This window comes from Amblyomma maculatum, chromosome 3 (assembly GCF_055883805.1).
Source record: "Amblyomma maculatum isolate TAMU_Amacu chromosome 3, ASM5588380v1, whole genome shotgun sequence".
NCBI lineage: Eukaryota > Metazoa > Arthropoda > Arachnida > Ixodida > Ixodidae > Amblyomma > Amblyomma maculatum.
Window position 1 is genome coordinate 139,929,603 of NC_139346.1, and position 22,365 is coordinate 139,951,967.

The 22,365-nt window shown below is 46.7% G+C and overlaps 1 protein-coding gene across 1 annotated transcript in view; it reads left to right on the plus strand.

The window, feature by feature from the left end:
• The window catches only part of LOC146196197 (anticoagulant protein rhipilin-2-like), an 89,579-nt gene that overhangs the window by 4,841 nt on the left and 62,373 nt on the right, over window positions 1-22,365 (plus strand). The window contains exon 2 of the mRNA XM_084596344.1: window positions 21,998-22,199. Within this exon, the coding sequence (XP_084452470.1) occupies window positions 21,998-22,199 (202 nt within the window). The remainder of the gene's footprint in view (window positions 1-21,997; window positions 22,200-22,365) is intronic.

The following is a 22,365-nucleotide window of genomic DNA, read 5'->3' on the forward strand; positions in this document are numbered from 1 at the left end:
TCAAAGAACTGGCGACGCCAGCTAACGTGTCTGACGTTCGACGGCTGCTCGGTATGGCTAATCATCTGGCAAGATTCATACCAGATTTGGCTTCGAAAACGGCGCCTTTACGTCACTTGCTTTTGAAGGGTTCCGAATGGACGTGGGGACCAGCCCAAGAGCAAGCGCTGTCGTACGTCAAAGACGTTATCTCTTCGAAGCGCGTCATGGCTAACTATGATGTAAAGTACCCTACGATTCTTTCCGCTGACGCGTCATCATTCGGTTTGGGGGCCGTATTGATACAAGTTCAACCAAACAATGAAAAAAGACCTGTTGCATTTGCGTCACGCTCGCTGACGCCTGCCGAAACCAGATACTCTCAGATTGAGAAGGAAGCGTTGGCAATGACTTGGGCGGCAGAACGATTCGAAGGGTACATCAAAGGTCTTGAAATTGTGTTTGAAACCGACCACAAACCACTTGGAACGTTGTTGGGAAAATCACCTTTAGATGTTTTGCCTCCTCGTATTCAGCGCTTTCGCATGAGACTTATGCGGTTCAGCTTTACGGTTGTGCATGTCCCGGGTAAGAGCCTCGTTACTGCAGATGTATTGTCTAGAGCCCCGATTCAGGGAAACCAAATTGATGCTCATGCGCTGAGTGTTGGCGAAGTCGCGAAATTCGTTTCGGGCTGTTTGACAAATGCCGTCGAGGCTAGCCTTTTTGAACGAGTCAAAGCTGAGCAAGCAGCCGATGAAGTCTGTCAAGCTCTCACAAAATTCAGCCTGGAAGGCTGGCCCAAGTTCTCATCGCTGTCGATGGTGTTGCGTCCATACTGGCAGGAAAGAGCAACGCTGACAGTCGCTGAAGGCGTGCTACTCAAAGGTGTGCGGCTGGTGATTCCACAAAAATTACGCGCAGAGGTCTTGAGGCGCTTGCACGAGAGTCACCAAGGAATCGAGAAATGCAGAGCTCGAGCCAAAGAGTCCGTATGGTGGCCTGGGTTGAGTTGCCAGCTGAGAGCGTTGGTAACTGATTGCCCAGTGTGCGCGGAACACAGGCAACAAAAGTCGGAACCAATGATTCCGACAACCACTCCACAGCGTCCTTGGCAAAAGCTAGGTGTTGATCTCTGCCATATTGAGGGAAAATGGTATTTAGTAGTAGTAGATTATTTTTCTAGATACCCAGGGGTAGCCTTGCTATCTTCGACAAAAAGTGTCACTGTCATTATGCACCTCAAAAGTTTCTTTGCAAGACATGGCATACCAGAGGTTGTCATCTCGGATAATGGAACACAATTTGTATCTCAGGAATTCCAGTCTTTTGCTCGTGACTATGGCTTCCGCACTGTGACGACGAGCCCCAGATACCCTCAGGCAAATGGGGAAGTAGAAAGGATGGTCCAAACAATTAAACGGCTGATTATAAAAGCTAAGGACCCCTATCTTTCGCTGCTAGCGTACAGGGACACCCCAGGGCCACTGGGAAAAAGCCCTGCAGAGCTTCTGATGGGCAGGCGGCTACGCACAACAGTCCCTGTCCCTCCCAAGAGCCTTCTGCCCCAGAAGGTGAGCCTGAAAAAGTTCAGAGATCGCGATGTAACCATCCGACAGCGGCAGCGTAGGTACTTCAATAGTCGTCATAGGGCTCATCCGCTGCCAGTCCTCAAACCAGGAGCGGAAGTATGGGTGACAGACTGCAAAGTGAAAGCGCGAGTCTTACGTCCTGCACAACGTCCGAGGTCGTATGTAGTTAGAACTTCTACGGGTGTAGTTCTAGAAAGAAACAGGAAATTCCTGGTTCGCTTTGTTTCCCAGCAGAATGACTGCGAGGAAGGAGGAGGTAGCTATGAGTTTCCGCAGGCATATGATAGTCGGGTAGAAATGGAACAGGAAACTAATCCATCTAAACCGAAGGCACCTGCCGATCCATCCCATACCCCCTTGCCACAAACTAGCCCTCCTGGATATAGAACACGATTTGGCCGTCATGTCCGACCGCCAGACCGATATGGGTTCAATGACTGACTGTTATTTTGTTTTGAGCATTGGTTGCATCCGTTAAAAAGTGTTCATCCCTTGTTGGTGGCAGTGCTAAGTTTGTTGCAAATGCCAGTGTATCTTTTCAGAGAAAAGGGGAGATGTGCTGATAGCGCCTGTGCCGCGTCTGAAACATTGTCTGTCCGTGACGTCACTGGTCACATGTGTGCTTGCTATATAAGATGCTGTTCGCGTGAAATAAAGGGTTGTTGTTATCGTGCCGGGATCGGGGCAAGTCTCAGTTCCTTCCTGCCCGCTGCCCGGCTGCGCTCGGCGTCCGGCCAGGGACCGAACGCGACAGCATGCTATTACGTAATTCAGGTCACTGATGCGCTCTAACACAAGAAACGGTCCGGTGTAGTGTGACAGCAGTTTTTGACAATGACCACGCTTACGGCGAGGTTTCCACCACCACACATAGTCACCAGAACATAAGAAACTTGTAGTAAGGTTGAAAGTTGGGCGAGTTGAATCTGGTTCATTTTGAAGGTAGCGCGAAAAACGAGGACCAAGAGTAGAAGGACGCAACAGGAGCGCAGGTGTGAAAAAGCACTCGTGTTGTGTCCTTCTAGTCTTGGTCCTCGTTTTTCGCGCTATCTTCAAAATGAAGTGATAAGAAAGTTGTTAGTGTCGGGCGTCGTAGCGGTTCTCAGAACGTTCTTGTGAAGATAAAATTCGAACTCTGGCCACCTGGCGAGCTTCATCAGCTCTGCAGAGTGTGGTAGCAAGAGAAGGTTCGTTATGAATGAAAAATGGCAGTATTGTGTCGAGGCCACAGCGAGGCGTGCGAGCATAGAGAAGGTAGAAGGGCCTGTAACCTGTTGTCTCATGTTGCGCTGTGTTGTATGCATGAGTAATGAACGGTAGAACACCATCCCAGTCCTTATGATTTGCATCGACTTACATAGCTAACATAGTGGTGAGCGTCCTATTAATGCGTTCTACGCACCTTTCGTTTGGGGATGATATGGCGTGGAGTGGCGAAAACTGCAGGCGCTGAGGAGAAGAAGTTCTACAATATCCGCTGTGAATTGGCGTCCGCGATCGCTAATGATGACTGCAGGAGGGACGTGCCGAAAAATAACGAATCGAAGTAAGAAATTAGATACTTCAGACGCAGTAGCTGATGATATCGCGGCTGTTTCACAATAGCGGGTTAAATGGTCCCCGCACACAATAATCCATCGGGTTCTTTTAGAGGACCGTGGGAAAGCTCAAAGAAGGTCAATGTCAACTTGTTCAAACGGGGCTGTTGGAGGTGAGTGGCCGCAATTTTCCACGTGGACTTGAAGTCAACAGCTTAAAGCGCTGTCATTGCACACAGCTGGCTACAAATCGCTCGATCGTTGAACGCGTCTTAAGCCAGTAAATACGCTGCTGTGTGCGGTGGAGCGTTCGAGCCACTCTCAGGTGACTAGACGTGGCGTCATCATGCATCATTTCTAGAACTGTGATGCGTAGGCGTTCTGGAACGACAAGAAGCATGCGTGCTCCCCCAGAGGCAAAATTCTTCTTTTAAAGCACTCCTTTGCGAATGCTAAATGTGTCCTTCATAGGATCGTTGGCGGAATCAAACAGAGAGGTTAATGTGTGGTCTTTGCTTTGTTCGCTTCGGAAAACTTGGAGATTGGGGAAGGTTTGTGAAATTGGAGCCAAATATTCATCGAAGTTGTCTGCGTCGTCATCAGTCGTTTGAAGCGGCAAACGCGAAAGACACTCAGCATCTGAGTGTTTATGGCCGCTTTTAGGCACCACAGTAAAATAAAACTTCTAGGAGTAAAGCCCATCGAGCGAGCCGCCCACAGGGGTCACGAATACTCACGAGCCAGGAAAGGGAATGGTGGTGGGTCACGACGATGAAAGCATTCCCGTACAGATAGGAACGAAAGCGCTGTACAGCGAAAACAACGGCGAGAAATTCTTGCTCCGTAACCATGTAATTTCTTTCACATTTACTTAATGAGCGGCTGGGATACGCTATCACGTGCTGATCGCGTCCATGGCGTTGTATAAGTGAAGCGCCGATACCGATACCACTTACGTGCGTGTGTACTTCAGTTGCAGCTGATGGGCAGAAGTGGCGGAGGATGGGGCCCGAGGTGATAAGAAACTTCAGATGACGGAAAGCTAAGTCACAATCGCTGGTCCAATTGAATGGTGCATTTTTTATGCAGTAGACATGTGAGTGGGTAAGCGATGTGTGCAAACCACGGTATAAAGCGTCGAAAGTACGAGCATAGCCCCAAAAAGCTCTGCAACTCTATTACTGATTTGTCACGGTAAAACTTTTGACAGCTTCAATTTTCTTGGGATCTGGTCGGACACCTTCTTTGTCAATTAAGTGACCGAGGACAATTGTTTTGTGATCACCAAAATGAAATTTCTTTGCATTCAGTACAAGACCAGCCCGTTCTATGCAATCAAGTACGATACCCAGACGGCTGTTGTGCTCACTAAACGTTTTGCCAAATATTACAGCGTCGTCCAAATAAAATAAACAAATTTGCCACTTTAGTCCACAGAGAATTGTATCCATGAACCGCTCGGATGCGGCAGGCGCATTACATAATCCAAAAGGCATAACGTTAAATTCATAAAGTCTATCTGGTGTTACAAATGCCGTTTTTTCTTTATCTGCAATGTGTATGGGGATTTGCCAGTAACCGGATCTCAAGTAAATGGAAGAAGTGTATGAAGCTAAGTGCAGACAGTCGATTGCGTCATCTATACGTGGAAGCAGGTAGATATCTTTCTTCGTGACTGCATTTAAGCGGTGTAAGTCAACACAAAACCTCCATGTGCCATCTTTCTTTCTAACAAGGATAACTGGAGCTGCCCATGGACTACAGGACTCTTGAATAATTTCGCGCTTTAGCCTGTCTTGAACTTGCTCATCTATTACCTTACGTTCAGTTGCTGATACTCGCTAGGGCTTCTGACGTATAGGAGGAGCCGACCTGGTGTTGATCGTGTGATGAATACGACTGGTAGGCAGTGGCGTTGTGTCATCCTTGGCAAAGTCAACACTGTCACGTGTTTCAGTAGTAGCTCCACTAGAATGCGGCGCTAAGTTGTTGAAAGAGACTTATTAATCATAGCCGTAACTTTGATCTCCATGCCTGGTTGCATCTGCTGCTCAGTGACAGCTTTTTAACGACGCGACGGAACCGGACACGCCTTTCTCGAAACGGGGAAGTTTTAAGCCCCGAGGCAACACAGTTGGCTCTTCAGAGTGGTTCACTGTCCACAGCTCAGTGCGGCCTCTAGTCACGGGAACGACGCAACGAGGCACAAGGATACTCTTCTTAGAGCAGGCGAGTATCGTTGGTTCTACTATAGCTTCAAAAGATTCGCACTCGTTGCGAATAGAGATAACCCGCACGAATGCTGCAGATAACGCTGGCACAACTGTGTCTTCTTCTAAAACAAATGTTCCAAAATCAGGTGTCGAGTCATCCACAAGAACAGAAAGTATTGAAGGATTCAAAGTAATCTCTCCCGTACCACATTCTAAAGTTGTACCACACTCTTGCAGAAAATCAATTCCAAGAATCACACTATGCGCTGACCTTGGCAACACTGCAAAATCTACTCTAAACTTGAGGCCGGCAATAACAACATCCGAAGCACACACACCAAAAGGACCTAAAGGTTCACCACCGACACCACGGAATAACATTGCACGGTCACCACTGAACGTTAATTTCCTACCTAAACGGTTCTTAAAACTCACTCATAACAGATACTGTAGCACCAGTGTTCACAAGAGTCATTTTTTTTTTCACACCATCAACAAACACTTCCAATTTGTTCTTTAACATAAACACAGGTAGAGGTATGAACGTCATCGACTCGCGGGCGGCCTCCCCTCCATTGGCCGCGCCTCCTAGTTTCCCTTAGGCGGAGGGGAAGAACGAACTCGAGGGGAAGGTGACCTGCGTGGGTGCTGGGGTGGCGGCGCCACACTACGATCAGATGCAGGAGATGAATTCCGCAAATATATCGAATGGTATGAGTCCCAAGTGGACATAGTCTGAGATCGCTATCGCTGTTCGGTGTGCAGCCGTCCGTGAATGTTCGCGGGGGGTCGGCAGTCTTGGGCAGTTGGTAAACGGCGGCGGCAGTATCAAGCGCAATGCCACACCGGTAGCACACAGGTTGAGGGCGCCAGCGGTCAGCAATAAGAGACCTCACTAATAAAGTCGCGACTTTGGTTATATCCAGGCTCTCGCTCCTGACGAACCACGTTTTCAGAGTAGGCAGGCCTCCGTTCTGTCGGTTGGTGATTATAACGTTGAGTATAGAGCTGCGCCGATCGTCCATATGCGAAGCGCAGCTATGTTGAACCCACGGAGTGGACCGGGCGGCAACATTTGCCTGCGTTGCACAACTCTGCCGCACATATTCTTCACCGCAGGTGGTGTCCCTGGATCTTGAAAATTACTCGCGTACAATCTCTCGTATCATATCAGCCATTGAAACTGAAGGAGTCTTTATCACTGGCTACAGAGGTGACATTGGCCAGTCTTCCGAATTTAGGTGTAATTCGTCGCAGCTTGAGAGCCTCAAATATTCTACAATGATTTATAACATCAGCGGTGGTGCTCAGGCTCTCTTGGTAATTATGAAATTATAAACGTCTTCCGCTATTCCTTTCAGGAAGTGGCCGACTTTGTTTTCTCCAAGCATAGTGGGATTGACCTGCTTGCATAGCTTTAAGATGGCTTCAATGTATGCAGTACAACTTTTTCCTGGTAAATGCGCCCGGTAAAGCAAAGCTTGTTCAGCGCGCGTCTTCTTTCCAGGCTCATCTCCAAAATTGTTCTTTATCTTGCTTGTAAAGATAGCCCATGTACTTAATGAATCCTCGTGATTATCGAACCAGTTGAAAGCAGTGGCGGCAAGAAAGAACACCACGTTAGCCAGCTTAGTAGCGGCGTTCAAGCGATTGTATTTACTCACTCTTTCGTAGTGTTTCAGCCACTCATCAACGTCCTCCTCAGGTTTTCCAAAGAATGTACGCGGCTCTCGATAATGGGGACAGTTGTCTGCCGTGGATGGTCCTGGCTGCTCGGTACTGGCGTCTTCAGTCTTGTCCGATGGCATTGGTGGTAAGCCAGCGAGTCTACGGCTTCTTCGGTAAATGGAACGCTCCGTGGTCGCTACCCCGCACCTCTTACCAATATGTTAGGTGCTTGTTACGCACGGGGGAGTTAATTACAAGGATCGGTCCAAACAGGACCGCGGCGAAGCGTACAAACGTCCATCTGCCCTTGTGCTTCTGTCTTCTTCACCGATCTACCCGACCATTCTTCTTCATCTTCCGTCGACGTCCTGCAAAGGCGCGTGACAATATATATATATATATATATATTGTAATAGGGCGTTTATTGAAGCTCAGATGGAGAGCTGTGAGGACAGGACCTTGCAACGGCGAGCCCAGCGTACTTCGTCTTCGTCGCACAACGCACAGGTGCATGTCGATGGCGATGACTATCACAGTACATTTTCCCCCCGGGTAAAAAAAGGAGCCATCCTGGCGACTTATGGCGCGGAAAGCACAGCGGGGTCATAGAATGGCTTCAATCGGTTCACGTGAACTGTTTCACGACCACGGCGACGCAAGTCCGCAGAGGGCGTGACGGGCTCAACTACGTAGTTGACTGCAGATGTTTGCTGGAGGACCCTATATGGCCCGTGGTAGCGAGCAAGAAACTTCTTTGAAAGGCCAGGGGTTGTGGAGGGCACCCAGAGCCACACCAGGGAGTTCGGGAGATATGACGAAGATTCGCCGGTATCACGGAGGTATTTTTGTTGCCACTGATTTTCTGTTGTGAGAGAGCGGGCGAGCTGACGGCATTCTTCTGCGTACGTGACGGCATCGGATAGCGGGGAAGATTCGGAAACGTCAGGGCGGTAGGGAAAAAGTGTGTCCATAGTACAGGGTGGCTCGCGCCCGTAAAGGAGAAAGAATGGAGAGAATCCAGTAGTGGCCTGTGTCGCGGTGTTATATGCGTAAGTAACAAACGGTAGAACTTGGTCCCAATTGGAATGGTCGGTGTTCACGTACATAGCCAGCATGTCACCGAGAGTGCGGTTAAAACGTTCTGTCAGTCCATTCGTCTGAGGGTGGTACGAGGTAGCGGTGCGGTGTATGATGCGGCATTCTTTCAGGAGAGCCTCAAGAGCGTCTGATAAGAAAACGCGTCCGCGGTCACTGAGCAGTTCGCGAGGGGCACCATGGCGAAGAACCAGGTTTTTCAGAATAAAGGCAGCCACGTCGCGTGCGGAAGCAGAGGGCAATGATGATGTCTCAGTGTAGCGGGTTAGATGATCCACTGCCACGATAATCCAGCGGTTGCCAGCTGAAGTTGTAGGAAGGGGACCGTATAGATCTATGCCGACACGATCAAACGGACGGGCAGGACAGGGCAACGGCTGCAACGAAGCAGAGGACTTGAGAGGAGTTTTTCGGCGTTGGCAAGACTGGCAGGAGCGGACAAAATGGCGGACAAAGCGGTACATTCCACGCCAGAAGAAGCGTAGACGCAAGCGCGTGTAGGTTTTCAACACTCCGCCGTGGGCGCACTGGGGATCAGTATGGAAAGCAGCACAAATTTCGGCGCGGAGATGACGGGGGATGACTAAAAGCCACTTCCTTCCGTCGTGAAGATAATTGCGGCGATAGAGCAGCCCGTCACGAATTGAAAAATGGTGAGCTTGGCGGGCAAGCGCCCGAGACAGACGACCTGGAGAGTGACTTGAAAGAAAGTCCAGAAGTGTAGATATCCACGGGTCGCGCCGCTGTTCCGTGGCCATGTCAATAGTGGCAAGCGAAGACAAATCGTAGGCGCAGATCTCATCAGGCAACGAAGAGGGAGGCAGCGGTGAGCGCGAAAGAGCGTCCGCGTCAGTATGCTTGAGGCCTGAGCGATATATGACACGAATGTCATACTCTTGGAGGCGAAGAGCCCAGCGAGCAAGGCGGCCGGACGGGTCCTTGAGGGACGCCAGCCAGCACAGAGCGTGATGATCAGTGACCACATAAAATGGTCGGCCATAGACATACGGACGGAATTTGCCGATGGCCCAAATAATGGCCAAGCATTCTCTTTCCGTAACAGAATAATTGGACTCTGCCTTGGTCAAGGTGCGGCTTGCGTACGCCACCACATAGTCTCGGATACCAGGTTTGCGTTGGGTGAGAACGGCGCCTATCCCAATACCGCTAGCGTCAGTGTGAATCTCAGTTGGCGCATTCGGGTCGAAGTGGCGGAGGATGGGAGGCGAAACCAAAAGACGGCGTAAAGTGTTGAAGGCGTCATCACAAGCAGGTGTCCATGCGGAGAGGTCGGAGCTACCGGAGAGGAGCTGGATGAGAGGAGCAATAATAGAGGCGAAATTTAAGATGAAGCGGCGAAAGTAGGAGCATAGGCCAATGAAACTTCGTAGCTGCTTCAGTGATTTTGGGCGTGGGAATTCGGCAACTGCACGAAGTTTGCTGGGATCGGGAAGAATGCCATCCTTAGAAACGACATGACCTAGAATTGTTAGTCGGCGAGCAGCAAAGCGGCACTTCTTGAGATTCAGTTGGAGGCCGGCGGTAGCGAGACAAGTAGAACGTCCTTCAGTCGGAGCAGGTGGGATTGAAAATCGGTAGAAAAGACTACGATATCACGGGAACGGAGAACAGCGAGCGAGAGGTACGGGGATCGATACCCAGCACCTCCACCAATTGTAATAGGGCGTTTATTGAAGCTCAGATGGAGAGCTGTGAGGACAGGACCTTGCAACGGCGAGCCCAGCGTACTTCGTCTTCGTCGCACAACGCACAGGTGCATGTCGATGGCGATGACTATCACAGTACAATATATATATATATATATATATATATATATATATATATACGTGTGTACACGCTAATTTTAGGCTACAACATAACCCATTTCAGGTAGGCCGGAGAGACCACTTGTATACAGATGCGACCTCTCTGTCGCACCACAAGCATTTTTTTTACAATTAACTAATTATTAATTAAGACTATTTTTCTAATTTACTAACTTCAACCTCTACAAAATAAATGTGCTTTCCAAAGTTCGAAAGCACCTTCTGAAACCCCCATTTCATTTATCTCCGGTAAAGAAAGCCTCCCGGGTATCGTTCTACCACGGTTTAAAAAAGCCCGTATATATATATATATATATATATATATATATATATATATATATATATATATATATATATATATATATATATATATATATATATATATATATATATATATATATATACCAGATTTCCCAGCTCACTTGCATTAAGGGTTAATTTTTTTCCCGGCATGCTTAGGGCAGCCAATTGCATACAGCTGCCAGCCGTCTTGCGCATCACAGACAAATTTCATTTCGGAGATCGTTATGTGTTTCATTATGTTGATTTAACTAATTTTCCCAAACTTTAATGTAGACTTCTTATAACAATAGCAACTGGAGGATACACAAATACTAACAGAATATGTGTACATGCACACAAGCAGACAACGCACGCATATTACGCACGCACATGCATGCAGAGCAGGTCAGGCACGGAGCCACGCAGTCCGCCCATGCGTCAGGCGTACAGAACGACGCCCATCTGTAAAGTAAGGAAGGTGCGGTGGCACTGTAGTAGCCACGCTGGGCCGACTGGGGTGAAGGCTTAGCTCTCGTAGGAATACATGGAACTACAGGTTTCCAAAGTAGGTTTTTCATTTCACATCCGGCCTATGTTGTCTTCACTCGGGCTATTTTTAAATCGGCAGGGTACATTTCGTGGTACTAGCTGGGGAAGTGACGCATGAAAAAAAGTGATGAAGGCTTACGAAAATGATATTCCTGTTTCCGATAGCAACAGTATAAATGCGCACAATGTTTAAAACTTAGCGAGTGTTTTAAAAAAAAAAGTCGGAAATGTGGGATATGTCATATTGCAATGAAACTGCTTTGAAAGGCTCCGATACATGTGTATTGAAGAGACCAAGATGCCCCTGAAAAGCTCATTACGCATTGGGTGTGCATCGCACAGTCGCGACTGCGTCTGACTGCATCTGTCATAAAGAACCATAGTCTGAACATCTTGGACTTATTCGTGCATTGATCCCAATTAATGACAGGTAATATTCAAACTTTCAATAGAAGATAACGGGGAATGAAACAAGAGATAGGATTACGAAGATTCCAAACGTGAACCTTACTAATACAAGTTTTTAGTCACTTAGCTACAAGACCCAAAGTGTTCACTTTCTTACGTTGTAACGTCTCACTTTTAGTTGGTGATTCCACTTTTTGTTTCTTGCACTCTTTCCCAGCAATCATAGTATTTTTGGAGATGCAAACATACATTTCAGAAAGTCTCTCTTTACCCCAATTCTGGGCCGATCCCGTTGGGTGGTTATGTGCCGTCAGTTAACAAAATAACAACCATGTCATGTGACGCTGTGCTCCCGTCGGGCTTGCTAGTCAAGCCATGGTAGTTTCTCGCTTCCTAATGCATAATTTCGCTTTATCAGCTGCAGCGTTCTATAAAAATGTCTATGGCATGATGGGTAGTGCCAAATCTTTAACACCAAAAAGAAACATTTCGAATCATCTTCGTGGTTTTTACTTTTTTTTTTATAACCTAAAACAAGCAGCCAAATTATTACTACATTCAATGGTGGCGTGTTCTCTTTTAGCCTGCATTATGGAATGATTCTGAATCTAAAGAGTCGTAAACCAGTTGTGAACACAGCCGCAACGCAACATCAAATGTTGTGGCAAGGCAATGAAGTCAATATGGACTCACGGCATCGAAATCATTTAGCGCGTTTTGTGAATTTGCGTTATATTTTAGGTTTCTGTCGAAAAAAGTTGCAGATGAAATCTTCATTCAAGGTGCTGACGGTTGTCAAGATAGCAGAAGGAAGATGTGGAATCCTACTGCTGAGAAATCAGAATTAGAAGCCGCACCAAGCCACGCCCATCGCAGCGTCCAAATCAACCCGGACATGACACCCGATCAGAAAAATCCTCTCTCTCCACTTGTACCAGGATATTGCTTGGCGGCGGACATTAAACTTGGGCGTGCTCCTGTTGACAAGCATTCCACCATCACACACGAGGCGGTGGTGTCGCTATGCCACCACCCGTGCAATGTTTCTTCTAAGGAATGAGAAGCCATTAAAACCCAAGTGTGTGGTCCAGGATGGTGTGATTCAGACTTCGATGAACCCATGGAAGTCGTCAGCTGTCCTTGTTAAAAAGAGATACGGCACCTTGCGATTCTGTGTCGATAACCGGAATCTGAATAATCTTAATAGCACTGCAAATGATCTTTATCCATTCCCCAGGGTTGAGTGTGTCCTCGACTGACTACTTGACGCCAGGTTCGTCTTCTTACTAGACACAAAAGCACTGGTAGATAAAGGTTGATCAGACAGGCCGATAGAATTATATGGTTTCGGCACGCCCGACGGTCTATACCTACTTAAGGTGACCATGATTTGTCTTTTGCTAGCGCCGCCGACGTTCCAAGGTGCAATGGAAACTGTTCTACCTGGTATGAAGTGCAGTCATAGTTGTTGTACCTCGGCATTGCCATCAATTTCTCGCCTACCTAGGGCAACACTAGGACTGGTTGCGCATGGTGCTCCAAACATTCAAAGGCCCGCAACTAATCATCAAGCCTTAGAAATGGCATTTTAATTTCAAGGAACCACTTTCTCGACATCTTCAGCACACGGGGCCTCCTTCGAGATCCCGACAAGGCCGCTGACATCAATAGTTTTCTAATGCAAACCGACAAAAAGCCACTTTGGTGATTTGTAGTCCGTCCTTTTTACTACCGACGCTTTGTCTTAAATTTCTGCAGGATTGTTAAACGCTGAAAGCAAAAGCTAAAATCTTCCTGTGAGGAAGCGACCAAGAAGAAGCCTTCTAGAAGTTCTGAAGCCGCCTACACAACCCCCCCCCCCCCCTCCCCCATCTCCTGCGCCCTAAGATATTGCTCATTTTGATCAAGACGCTGCAACCGACGTGGTACAGGTTGCGACTAGCAACGATGGCCTTGAGACGGTTCTCAGAACGAATTAGAATGTTATCGCCTATGCAAGGCAGAATTTGTCGCGATCGGATTCGAACAGCTCCGAATTTTGATTCCCCTAGGGGTTCCCGCGACACATTAGCTCCTTGTTATGCGTGCCCGTAAACAACACTGCAGAAGAAACTGCCGCGATTTTCTATTGATTTGTGCTTTCACCTAATCCTGCAAGGCTCACCTTCAGCTGATGGACCGCAGGACTCTAATGAAATATGTGGAGAACAGCAGTGGTCAGTTGCCACTTAGGTTTCGTAGTTGAATGCAATACTTCCGTAAACGAAGTGGCGTCCTCTAACAGTGCAACTTTGAAAGTTCAAACGAGACATTCCTAATAGTGGTACCTAAACAGTTGCGACCTCAAACCTTGAGCTCTTGTCACTACGAATAGCCATCCAGCCCCTTGAGAGTCAGTCGCATGGGAGGAAGGCTTCTGTACAACTACTATTGGCCAAAAAACTACCATAGTGCGAACCTACGTGAAAAGTTGTCGCGAAAATCATTCCCAAAAATCATGCAGAAAACCACCTAATTTCTTCAAGCCATAGCGCCACTGAAGAGCTCTTTACGACAAACGGAAATGGACCTTCTAGACCCTTCCTGGATGTCACCTAATGCATAACTTTGAATTGATGTCACAGCATACAATTCACAGAGTATGATCCGACCAAGTCCTCTGCTAGAGGAACTGCCGCCGAAGTAGAGAGGGGTTTTTACACAACAACAGAAAGCGTCATGATGCCCCGCTTAGTATTATTACCAAGGGGTGGTTCTTTACCGTGCGCTGACATCGCACAGCACACGGAAGCCTTGCTTTTCGCCACCATCGAAAAGTGGCCGCCGAACCTGGGATTCGATACCGCATCTTTGGGAACAGTAGTCGAGCGCCGTAACCACTGCGCCACCCCGGCGGGGTCCTTGAAATTAATGGAGATGTAATCAGTGCTGTAGTATGTCGTACCTTGAAATGAATGAAGACGTCATCAGAGGTGTAGTATGTCGTACCTTGAAATTAACGATGACGTCATCAGTTTTTTAGTATGTCATACCTTGAAATTAATGATGACGCATTAGTGGTGTAGCATGTTGTACCTTGAATTAGGGATATGTCATCAGTGATGTATGTAGTGCCTAAAAATTGATGATGACATCATCAGTGGTGTAGACTGTCGTGCCTTGATATTCATGATGATGTCATAAATGATGTAGTGCGTCGTACCTTGAAATAAATTATTGTCTCCAGTGGTAAAGTAGGTCTTACCTTGAAATTAATTGATGACGTCATCAGTGGCACAGTATGTCATATCTTGAAACCAATGATAACGTAATCATGATGCAGTATGTCGTACCTTGAAAATAATTGATCGCTTTCGCCTACCACACTAAAGAGAGATCTAACTGCCTCATCGAATTATTTCTTCACCGGCAGTTGCTGGGTTTGAATGTGTTAGCTTCTCCGACCTCGAAGGGGGAGAACTGGGATGGTCTGCCATAACTGAGTACAGTAGGCGATGCGGGCAGCGCGAATCTGCCGTGCGCGTTGAGAATTTCTTTGTAGACGGCTGGTCAATAAATGGCATTGACGGGGGTCTTGGGCTTTCTCGGTAGCCTCCATTGGCGATATCTACCACAATTTCAGTTTTCTTTAAGAATTCGCAGCCTAGAATAAGTGTTCCTGTGTCTGGCCAGGCAGGTGAACAAAACGTACTCTGCGCGCAGTTTGATTTCAGTGCACTAAGATGCAAACGTCTCCACAAGAGCGCACCTGACCGTGAGTTAGGGGGAGCGGAGATCTTTGCTGTCACGCCCAAATGCACCTACGCCAAGCGTCCGCTTTGAAACGGGGTGGTAGCAGTAGCTATCATGCTCATTTTTCTCTCTATATCTTAATTATTGTTTTAAATTGGTTACATCATTCTGCTTATTGAATTGTTTTTTTCTACATTACTAGCATTATGTCCCTTTTCTGCTGTTAGCCACCAATATTCCAGTCGTTTTTTGCTAGCTTCCACCGCAGGTTTATGCACCCGGCCACTGATATCTCTAAACCCCAGAGCTTCAGGAAGAGTGACTGCGCCTGCATCGAATTCCGGATGGATACCACTACATTCGAGTATAATATACCACATACAACACATGCGTCATCTTCATTGTTAAATTCCTTTTTGTAGCTGCGCTTTCTAAGGCACCCTGATCTAGCTTCAAAAAGTAGGGCACTGCCTCTTGAGTTATCAAAGAAAGCTTCCTTCCTGATCTGCTATTTCCACTTTCGGTATAATTCCACACTCTGTTTCTTTTCTATCGGATTCATCCAATTTTTACCTTCTGTTTTTTTCACCTGTTGCCTAGCGCTGTTTATTTCTTCGTCCTTGTGACCAGCATACTTACTGGTTAGTTTCCTAGCTCTTTTCCTCGATTGTGAGTCAACGCTTTTTAGATATAGGTGTTTAATTACTTTAGCTGCCCATCTGTTACTGTCCAATTTCCTCAGGCGTTCCTCATACAATATTTTACTCTGAGCTTCCCTTACATAGAAAAGTGCCCAGCCCATATCTCTCTGTAGCGTCTAATTTGTGGTTTCGCCGTGGGCACCTAGTGCTAATCGTCCGACGGCTCTCTGATTTATTTCTAATGTCGACTGTGCTTCTGAGTTTAGGCACAAAACCGCATTTCCGAAAGTAAGCCCGGGCATCATAATTCCTTTCCATATACCCTTTAAAACCTGATGCCTGTTGTACCCCCACAATGCCCTATGCTTTATTATCCCAATATTTCTTCGCCCTTTGGCCTTAAGTGATTGCTCATGCTTTCCAACGTATGCCAATCCTTCGCTTGTCCTTGCCCCGAGATATTTATATTCTGCTACTCTGGGTATTTCTTGGCCTTTTATTTGAAGACCCTGATCAGTTGAGCCATTAAAAATCCTCAGACCCGACTTAACTACGCTAAAACTGAAGCCTAGAGCGCCCCTTCGTCTCCGCAATATTTAACTAGAGTTTGCAATTCCAGACCCTCAGCTAGCAGCACAATATCGTCTGCATACATCAAACAGGGGAGGCGCGGCTCTACTGCCTTTCCACCTAATCTATATGACAGGTTAAAACCTACGTTGTTTTTTTTATATTCTCCGTTCCAGGTTTATCTTATAAAGCATGAACAGCAGCGGAGATAGAGGACAACCTTGTCTTAATCCTTTGCGTAATTTGACATCTTCCGTACTTCTTATCTCTTCCCATGTAATTTCTACTTTGTTATCTCGGTATATTTCCGGTAGGAACTTTGTTATCTCATAACCGATACCTTCTTCTTTTTAATATGTTCCACAGGAGTTCCCTGTTTACGTTTTCGTAAGCCCCATTTATGTCCAGGAAGGCTAAATACAAAGGTCTATTTTCCACTGTAGATATTTCGATGCATTGGGTAAGCAGGAACAGGCTATCGTCTAAGCGCCTACCATTTCTAAAGCCGTTCTGAACTTCTCCAAGAATCGTGTTACTTTCTACCCTTGCTTGCACCTTTAATTTCACCGCCTGCATGGCCAACCTGTACATAACAGATGTTATGGTAATCGGCCTGTAAAATTTGATATGCATCCTTTCTCCTTTCTCTTTATAAATCAAATTCATTTTACTTTGCCGCCAACTGTCCTGAATTTGCTTATTTGTTATGACTGTTTCCAAAGCTTTTAACAACGTTTCCTTACGTCTTGGGCCAAGTTCATTAATCAGCTTGATTGGAATTCCATTTCTTCCTGTAGATGTGTTTTTAGGAATATATTTTTCTGCGTTTTTCCAGTTTAGATTGGTCAGTTCTAACCTGCTTTGTATTCCTCTATCTTGTGTCGCTTTCTGATTTGCGGAGATTTCCATATCGTCACTCTTAGATGACTCGGCTATGACTGATGTGATGTAGTTCACTGCGCTGTCTCCCTTTAAAAATTTCCCTCGTTATCTTGAATCCGGTCCTGCTTTCTTTGATTCTTTTTACCTAGCCAGCTTATATGGTTCCAGAATTTTCTTGGTCCGCCTCTAGAGGCATCGCGTATGTCAGCCATCCAGCGATCGGTGGACTGCTTTATTTTACTTAGGACGAGGGCCTGTATATTAAGTTTCGTTTGTCGATATGATTTTCGTTTTTGGTCGATTTCCTCCTGAGATACCTGTGCTTTCTTCGCCTCTCGGTTTTCTCTTGAAGCAGCCTGCCGTTGTTCAATGGCTTCCCTGATTTCCTTATTCCACCAGCTCAATGGCTTCCTTTTTCCATTCCAGAGGTTTGCTACTTTAACCTCCTTAATTTTCCTCCCTATGAGTAGATCTACCTGTTCATAATCCCAGTCTTCCATGGGGCTTTTCTCTATTGCTTCCTCTATGTCTGCTGCTATCTGTGCATTTGATCATCGTTTAATTTCGCGCTTACTTTTTGTCTATGTTCTATTCCTGTTTTCATCAAGGGCCTCATCTGCAGACTAAAACTTTTATGATCACTTCCCAGACTACACTCCCCTTCTTCGTCTATTTCCATTTTTGTGACCTTGCTATAAATTCCCTGCGACATTAGACAGTAGTCAATGGTCGTCTGCCTGTTGCGGAATTCCCACGTGATTTGTATTTCGCATTTTGCTTCTCTATTTACTATAGCTAGGTCGTATCGCTCACAGAAACTTAGCATTAGCTTCCCGTTACAATCTCTGTATCCATCCAGATCGTCGATGTGGCCGTTCATGCCCCCCAGCAGAATAATATCCGTCCCGTCTCCTAAATGGCTTATATCGTCACTGAGACATTCAACAAGATCATTGTTTTCTTGCCTGCATTGGTGTCTTGTTCCTAAATAAACTACCCCTAGCCATGTCCCTATGCCGGTAATTGTTCCTGATACGCAGATATGTTCTTTACAAGATGATTTTATTCTTTGCCAATTTGTTCCCTGGTGCATCAACATACCTACCCCTCCACCCTTTTTTCCGTTCTCGTTTTGTTGCACCCTTCCCAGACGTAGCCTTCTATAAACGGCGGATCTTCTAGATCCCTGAGATGAGTCTCGCATAGAGCGTACACACCTATTTTGTCATCCTACAACTGCTGTTCTAATCTCTAGCCATTTTGCTCTTTTTCTACCTCCTTCGATGTTTATGTAGCTGATCCTATTCTTAAATCTCTTTTTTGTACTTTTCTTTCTCGACCTCCTCCTTGTCATTTTTTGGGGCTCAGCCTCCGTTATTATGCTTTCTTCTGCTTCACTTCTAACTACCTCTGTGCACGGAGCCCTCGCGGACCCCCTAAGAAGCTACTGCCCTGCCTGCCAGGCGCCAGCTGATCTCTGCTCCAACCCTTCTGTTAAAATGAATGCCATCTCGCTGAAAGGCCCTGCCAAAACCTGCTTTACGCATCTCCATATTTACCTCAACCACTTCGAAACGCTTCTCCAGGCTTAACTTTCTTATGTATTAACTGTCACCACGTCCTTTTCCAGCTTTCCTTTCGATCTTAGCACCTCCGGTACTGTGCATACAACTATGTGCGCTTGCTGTGTTATCTCCCTGATATCGTCTACTTCCTCAGCTAAACTTTCCACCACTGCTGCACCGTCACCATTTAGAACATCGTTTAGCCCCGCGGCTACTATCACCATATTGCGGTTTGCGGAATTTTTCAACAGCCTATTTTTACTCTCTTTCAGCACTGCCCTCATCGTCAACCCTGGGAAGGTTCCAACTAGCACTCGCTTGTCACCCTTTACACGTTCGAAGATATCTGGCTTGCACCTGCTCATGTTAAAATCTTCGGTGATACGCACCTGGGAATTCTTTCTCCCTATGCCAACTGTTGGCTCCTGCTTTCGGTTTTCTGTGTCCTTCTCTCTGGGATTTTCATTCTTCCTTATTTCCTTTCTTTTCAGACTTCTTTGTAGCTGCTTCTAAATAACTGTCGGTTCGAATCCGCCTGACCTACTTTGCTTACGCCTTCCATGCCAGTGCTGGTCCCAGCCACGTGGCCCTCACTGGAATGTTCGTCTTCGTTGTTTCCAAGGGCAGAGTCCGCCTGACCTACTTTGATTATGCCTTCCATGCCAGTGCTGGTCCCAGCCACGTGGCCCTCACTAGAATGTTCGTCCTCGTTGGTTACAAGGGCAGAGTCCGCCTGACCTACTTTGCTTATGCCTTCCATGCCAGTGCTGGTCCCAACCACGTGGCCCGCACTGGAATGTCCGTCCTCGTTGGTTCCAATGACAAAGTCGGTGATTTTTGCTTGCAATTTGTGGAAGCTATCCTAGCAGTTTCTGATTTTCTGCCCTTAACAAACCTACTTCGCTTTGTAAATCCTCCACACGAGACACTAAACTGCCCTTTTCTCGTTCAAATCTATCTAGGCGCGCACTCAGCCCGCAACATCGACACAAAAGGTCACGGCTTTCTGCTTCAGCTACAGAGTCAAAACGCGTTTCCTTGAGATTAACCTGTGCCTCACACTGAGTACACTTTACCTTCTTTTGATTGCACATCTTAAGCATGTGTCAACTGAACTATTTCTACTACGAATTCTCAAAATATACAAACTGCAAAAGGAAGGCACAAAAACGACTAGCAAACACGCGTTAAAATAAATTCTGCGAATGCCAATAGCGTAGAAAAAAAGTTTATTTATTCTAAACAAAATAGTTAAAGAATGAACGCCGAGAAAACCTAGCTGCCGGCACGAAAAACCAGGCCGCTAGGACAAAGAGCTAAAATCTATTCCTTAAGCTGCACTTCACCTAACTAGCTGAAAATGACACAAAGTTATTAAAAGAAAGAACTCATCCATTTGACGCTTTCGGAAGCTCCCGTTGTCGCCAGTCTGTCCGTTTCTAGTAGCCACTTGCAATCGGAGGAGCGTGGAACACGCGTCCGCACGGGAGCGGCTAAAACTCGCCGTTTACACTCGTGTTCAGCGCCGCTCTAAGGTACTCCCCGCCGTTACGATATAAAAAAAAAAGGCTCTGGCGTGTTAGTTGGTTGTCCAACGTTGAAAGCTGAGCTTAGGCTCGGTGTGCTTCATTGGTCAGCTCGTTCAAGTTGCTGAATTTGCAGCCCATCATATAGGGACAACGTGGGGTGGCTCTGCTGGATGACGCGTTCTATTCGGTTCGATTTCAGAGCCTCTGGATCTGCATATTCATAATGTTCTTGCATAACGCGCGCTAGTTCGGCAAGTAATTGATGTAATAAATCCGATGCTTTAATTGTATGGAGCGAATCACTTGTTGGATAAGTATCAGAAATTAGCCGCAGTGCCTGCGGTACGGTCCAGCAACTGGTAGCACCGGGCTGCTAAATCAACCAGTGCGACGACGAGAACATCGAAATCTCGCTCTCGCTGAGGTCTCTTGATAGCTCGTACCGTCGCAGGGCCAGCAGAAAGCCTTTGGCGCTCTGCCTATCGCTGTAGCCATTGGTATCGAAACTTGAATAGGAGGGCCAGAGGAGCTTACTACTCAATCTGTAAAGCGGTTACGAGGACCTTTGCTATGTTTTCTACCACCGTCGGGTATAATGTGCGTTCTGCATCCATCAGAACAGAAATTTGAGTGATTTGGCTGATCTGAAAAAAACTTCACCACTGCTGAGACAGGCGACGAAGAGGAGAAAGAAGGACAAGCGCCTTTTTTCCCTTCTTTTCTTTGTCCCTTGTCACAGCGCTGATAAAGTTTTCGAAAAAGCCATCAGCCTTGGTGCGTATGCCGCATTTTTTGGCGGTTACGGAGCTCAGCTACCTGACCTATATTTTTTAAGGGAGCTCGGGACCTCCCGGGGGAAAAGTGGCTTCGCGCTCCTGTGCCATCCAGCGTGTAAAGCTACCCACATCTGCTGGCGTGGACGCAGTAAGACCGTCCGGCAGTTCTGCGCGTGCAACGTTTGAATGGAGCGAGTTGCAGTTGCTTCCATTTGTCAGTACCTGGTAGTGAAGCTCAGAACCTCCCAGCGAGAGTCACGTGGCGGGCTCACCAAGAATTAGACGGAAGCGCTACCAACATTTATGGGCGTATGCACAGGAAGGCCTCTTGACCTGTCTGCATGTGGAGCGCTTGGCTGGAGCGAGTAGTATTCGACTTCACTTGGCTCTACCTTGCGCAGTGTGCCATGAGTTCTGGGCTTTGCTCTCGTTTCGCGAACGACATGTGTGCTCGCGTTTAAGAGGTAACAAAGCAACGGAGTTTGGAAGCCGGTGCCATCAGGCTTATGCTTAGCCTGCTGGCTTGCAGTTCCCAGACCATAAGCACTAATGCGGCCCGCATTTTCAGCAGCGATAAGCGACACGTTTAGTGTAACGGAAGTCCTGTAGCCACAGCCATCTGGTTGCTCCGGCTTGGAGTAGTCATTACCCTGCTCACGAGGTCCACGCATGATCAACAAAGATACAGAACTAGTGTATGGTTAACTAACTCCAAGAAATAAGGCCTACTAAAATATATGTTCTTCCGTCAACTGGGATATTTTACTTCAAAGGAGACAAACAGGGGTAACGTTTCCAGGCCACAGAGTTTGCTTTTGAGCAATATACTGAAGGAGCTACAATGGCCCTAAACCTCAAAATATATCTGGAAGGTACAAGAAGCATTACTCTAACCACTGAGATAATTGATAGCGTTAATGGGTCTGAAGTGCTCAATATGCCGACCATATGAAGAACCTATCACCTGGGAACTTTTCACTACGCTTGCACATATGAAACTTTTGTAAGAAATAGTGGGAGCAGACCAAAAGTATCCGACCCTATTTAACTCTACCGACAAACGGCTGTAGTATTGTTGGGGCGCATTACTTATAGCAATGCGTTTTACTGGCGCATGTTGTAAGAACTGCATGTTGCCAAAATGTTTTGCAGAGTTAATTGAAAAACCGAAATGTGACGACCAACGTGTGACAAAGCATTGGATGTGCAACAACGACAGCGGTGTTGACACTTGCTTGCGACGCGACTATTATTACAACAATTCGACTAACAGGTGCCAGTTCCTTGGATATCTGGGTTGTGATGGTAACAACAACAATTTCCCGTCGATGGAAACCTGTTTAGCTAAATGCCGGTAAGTGTAAAAAAAATTGCTGCCTACTCATGTGCTACCCGTACACTGGCGCTTTGCGCTAGAGAGTGTGGGGACAATTTTTGGAATCAAGGTTATTGATAGTAAAAGAACATGGCATTCATTTTGCGCAATCCATCGCTGTAACCGCTTTGCGTACTTATTCCCG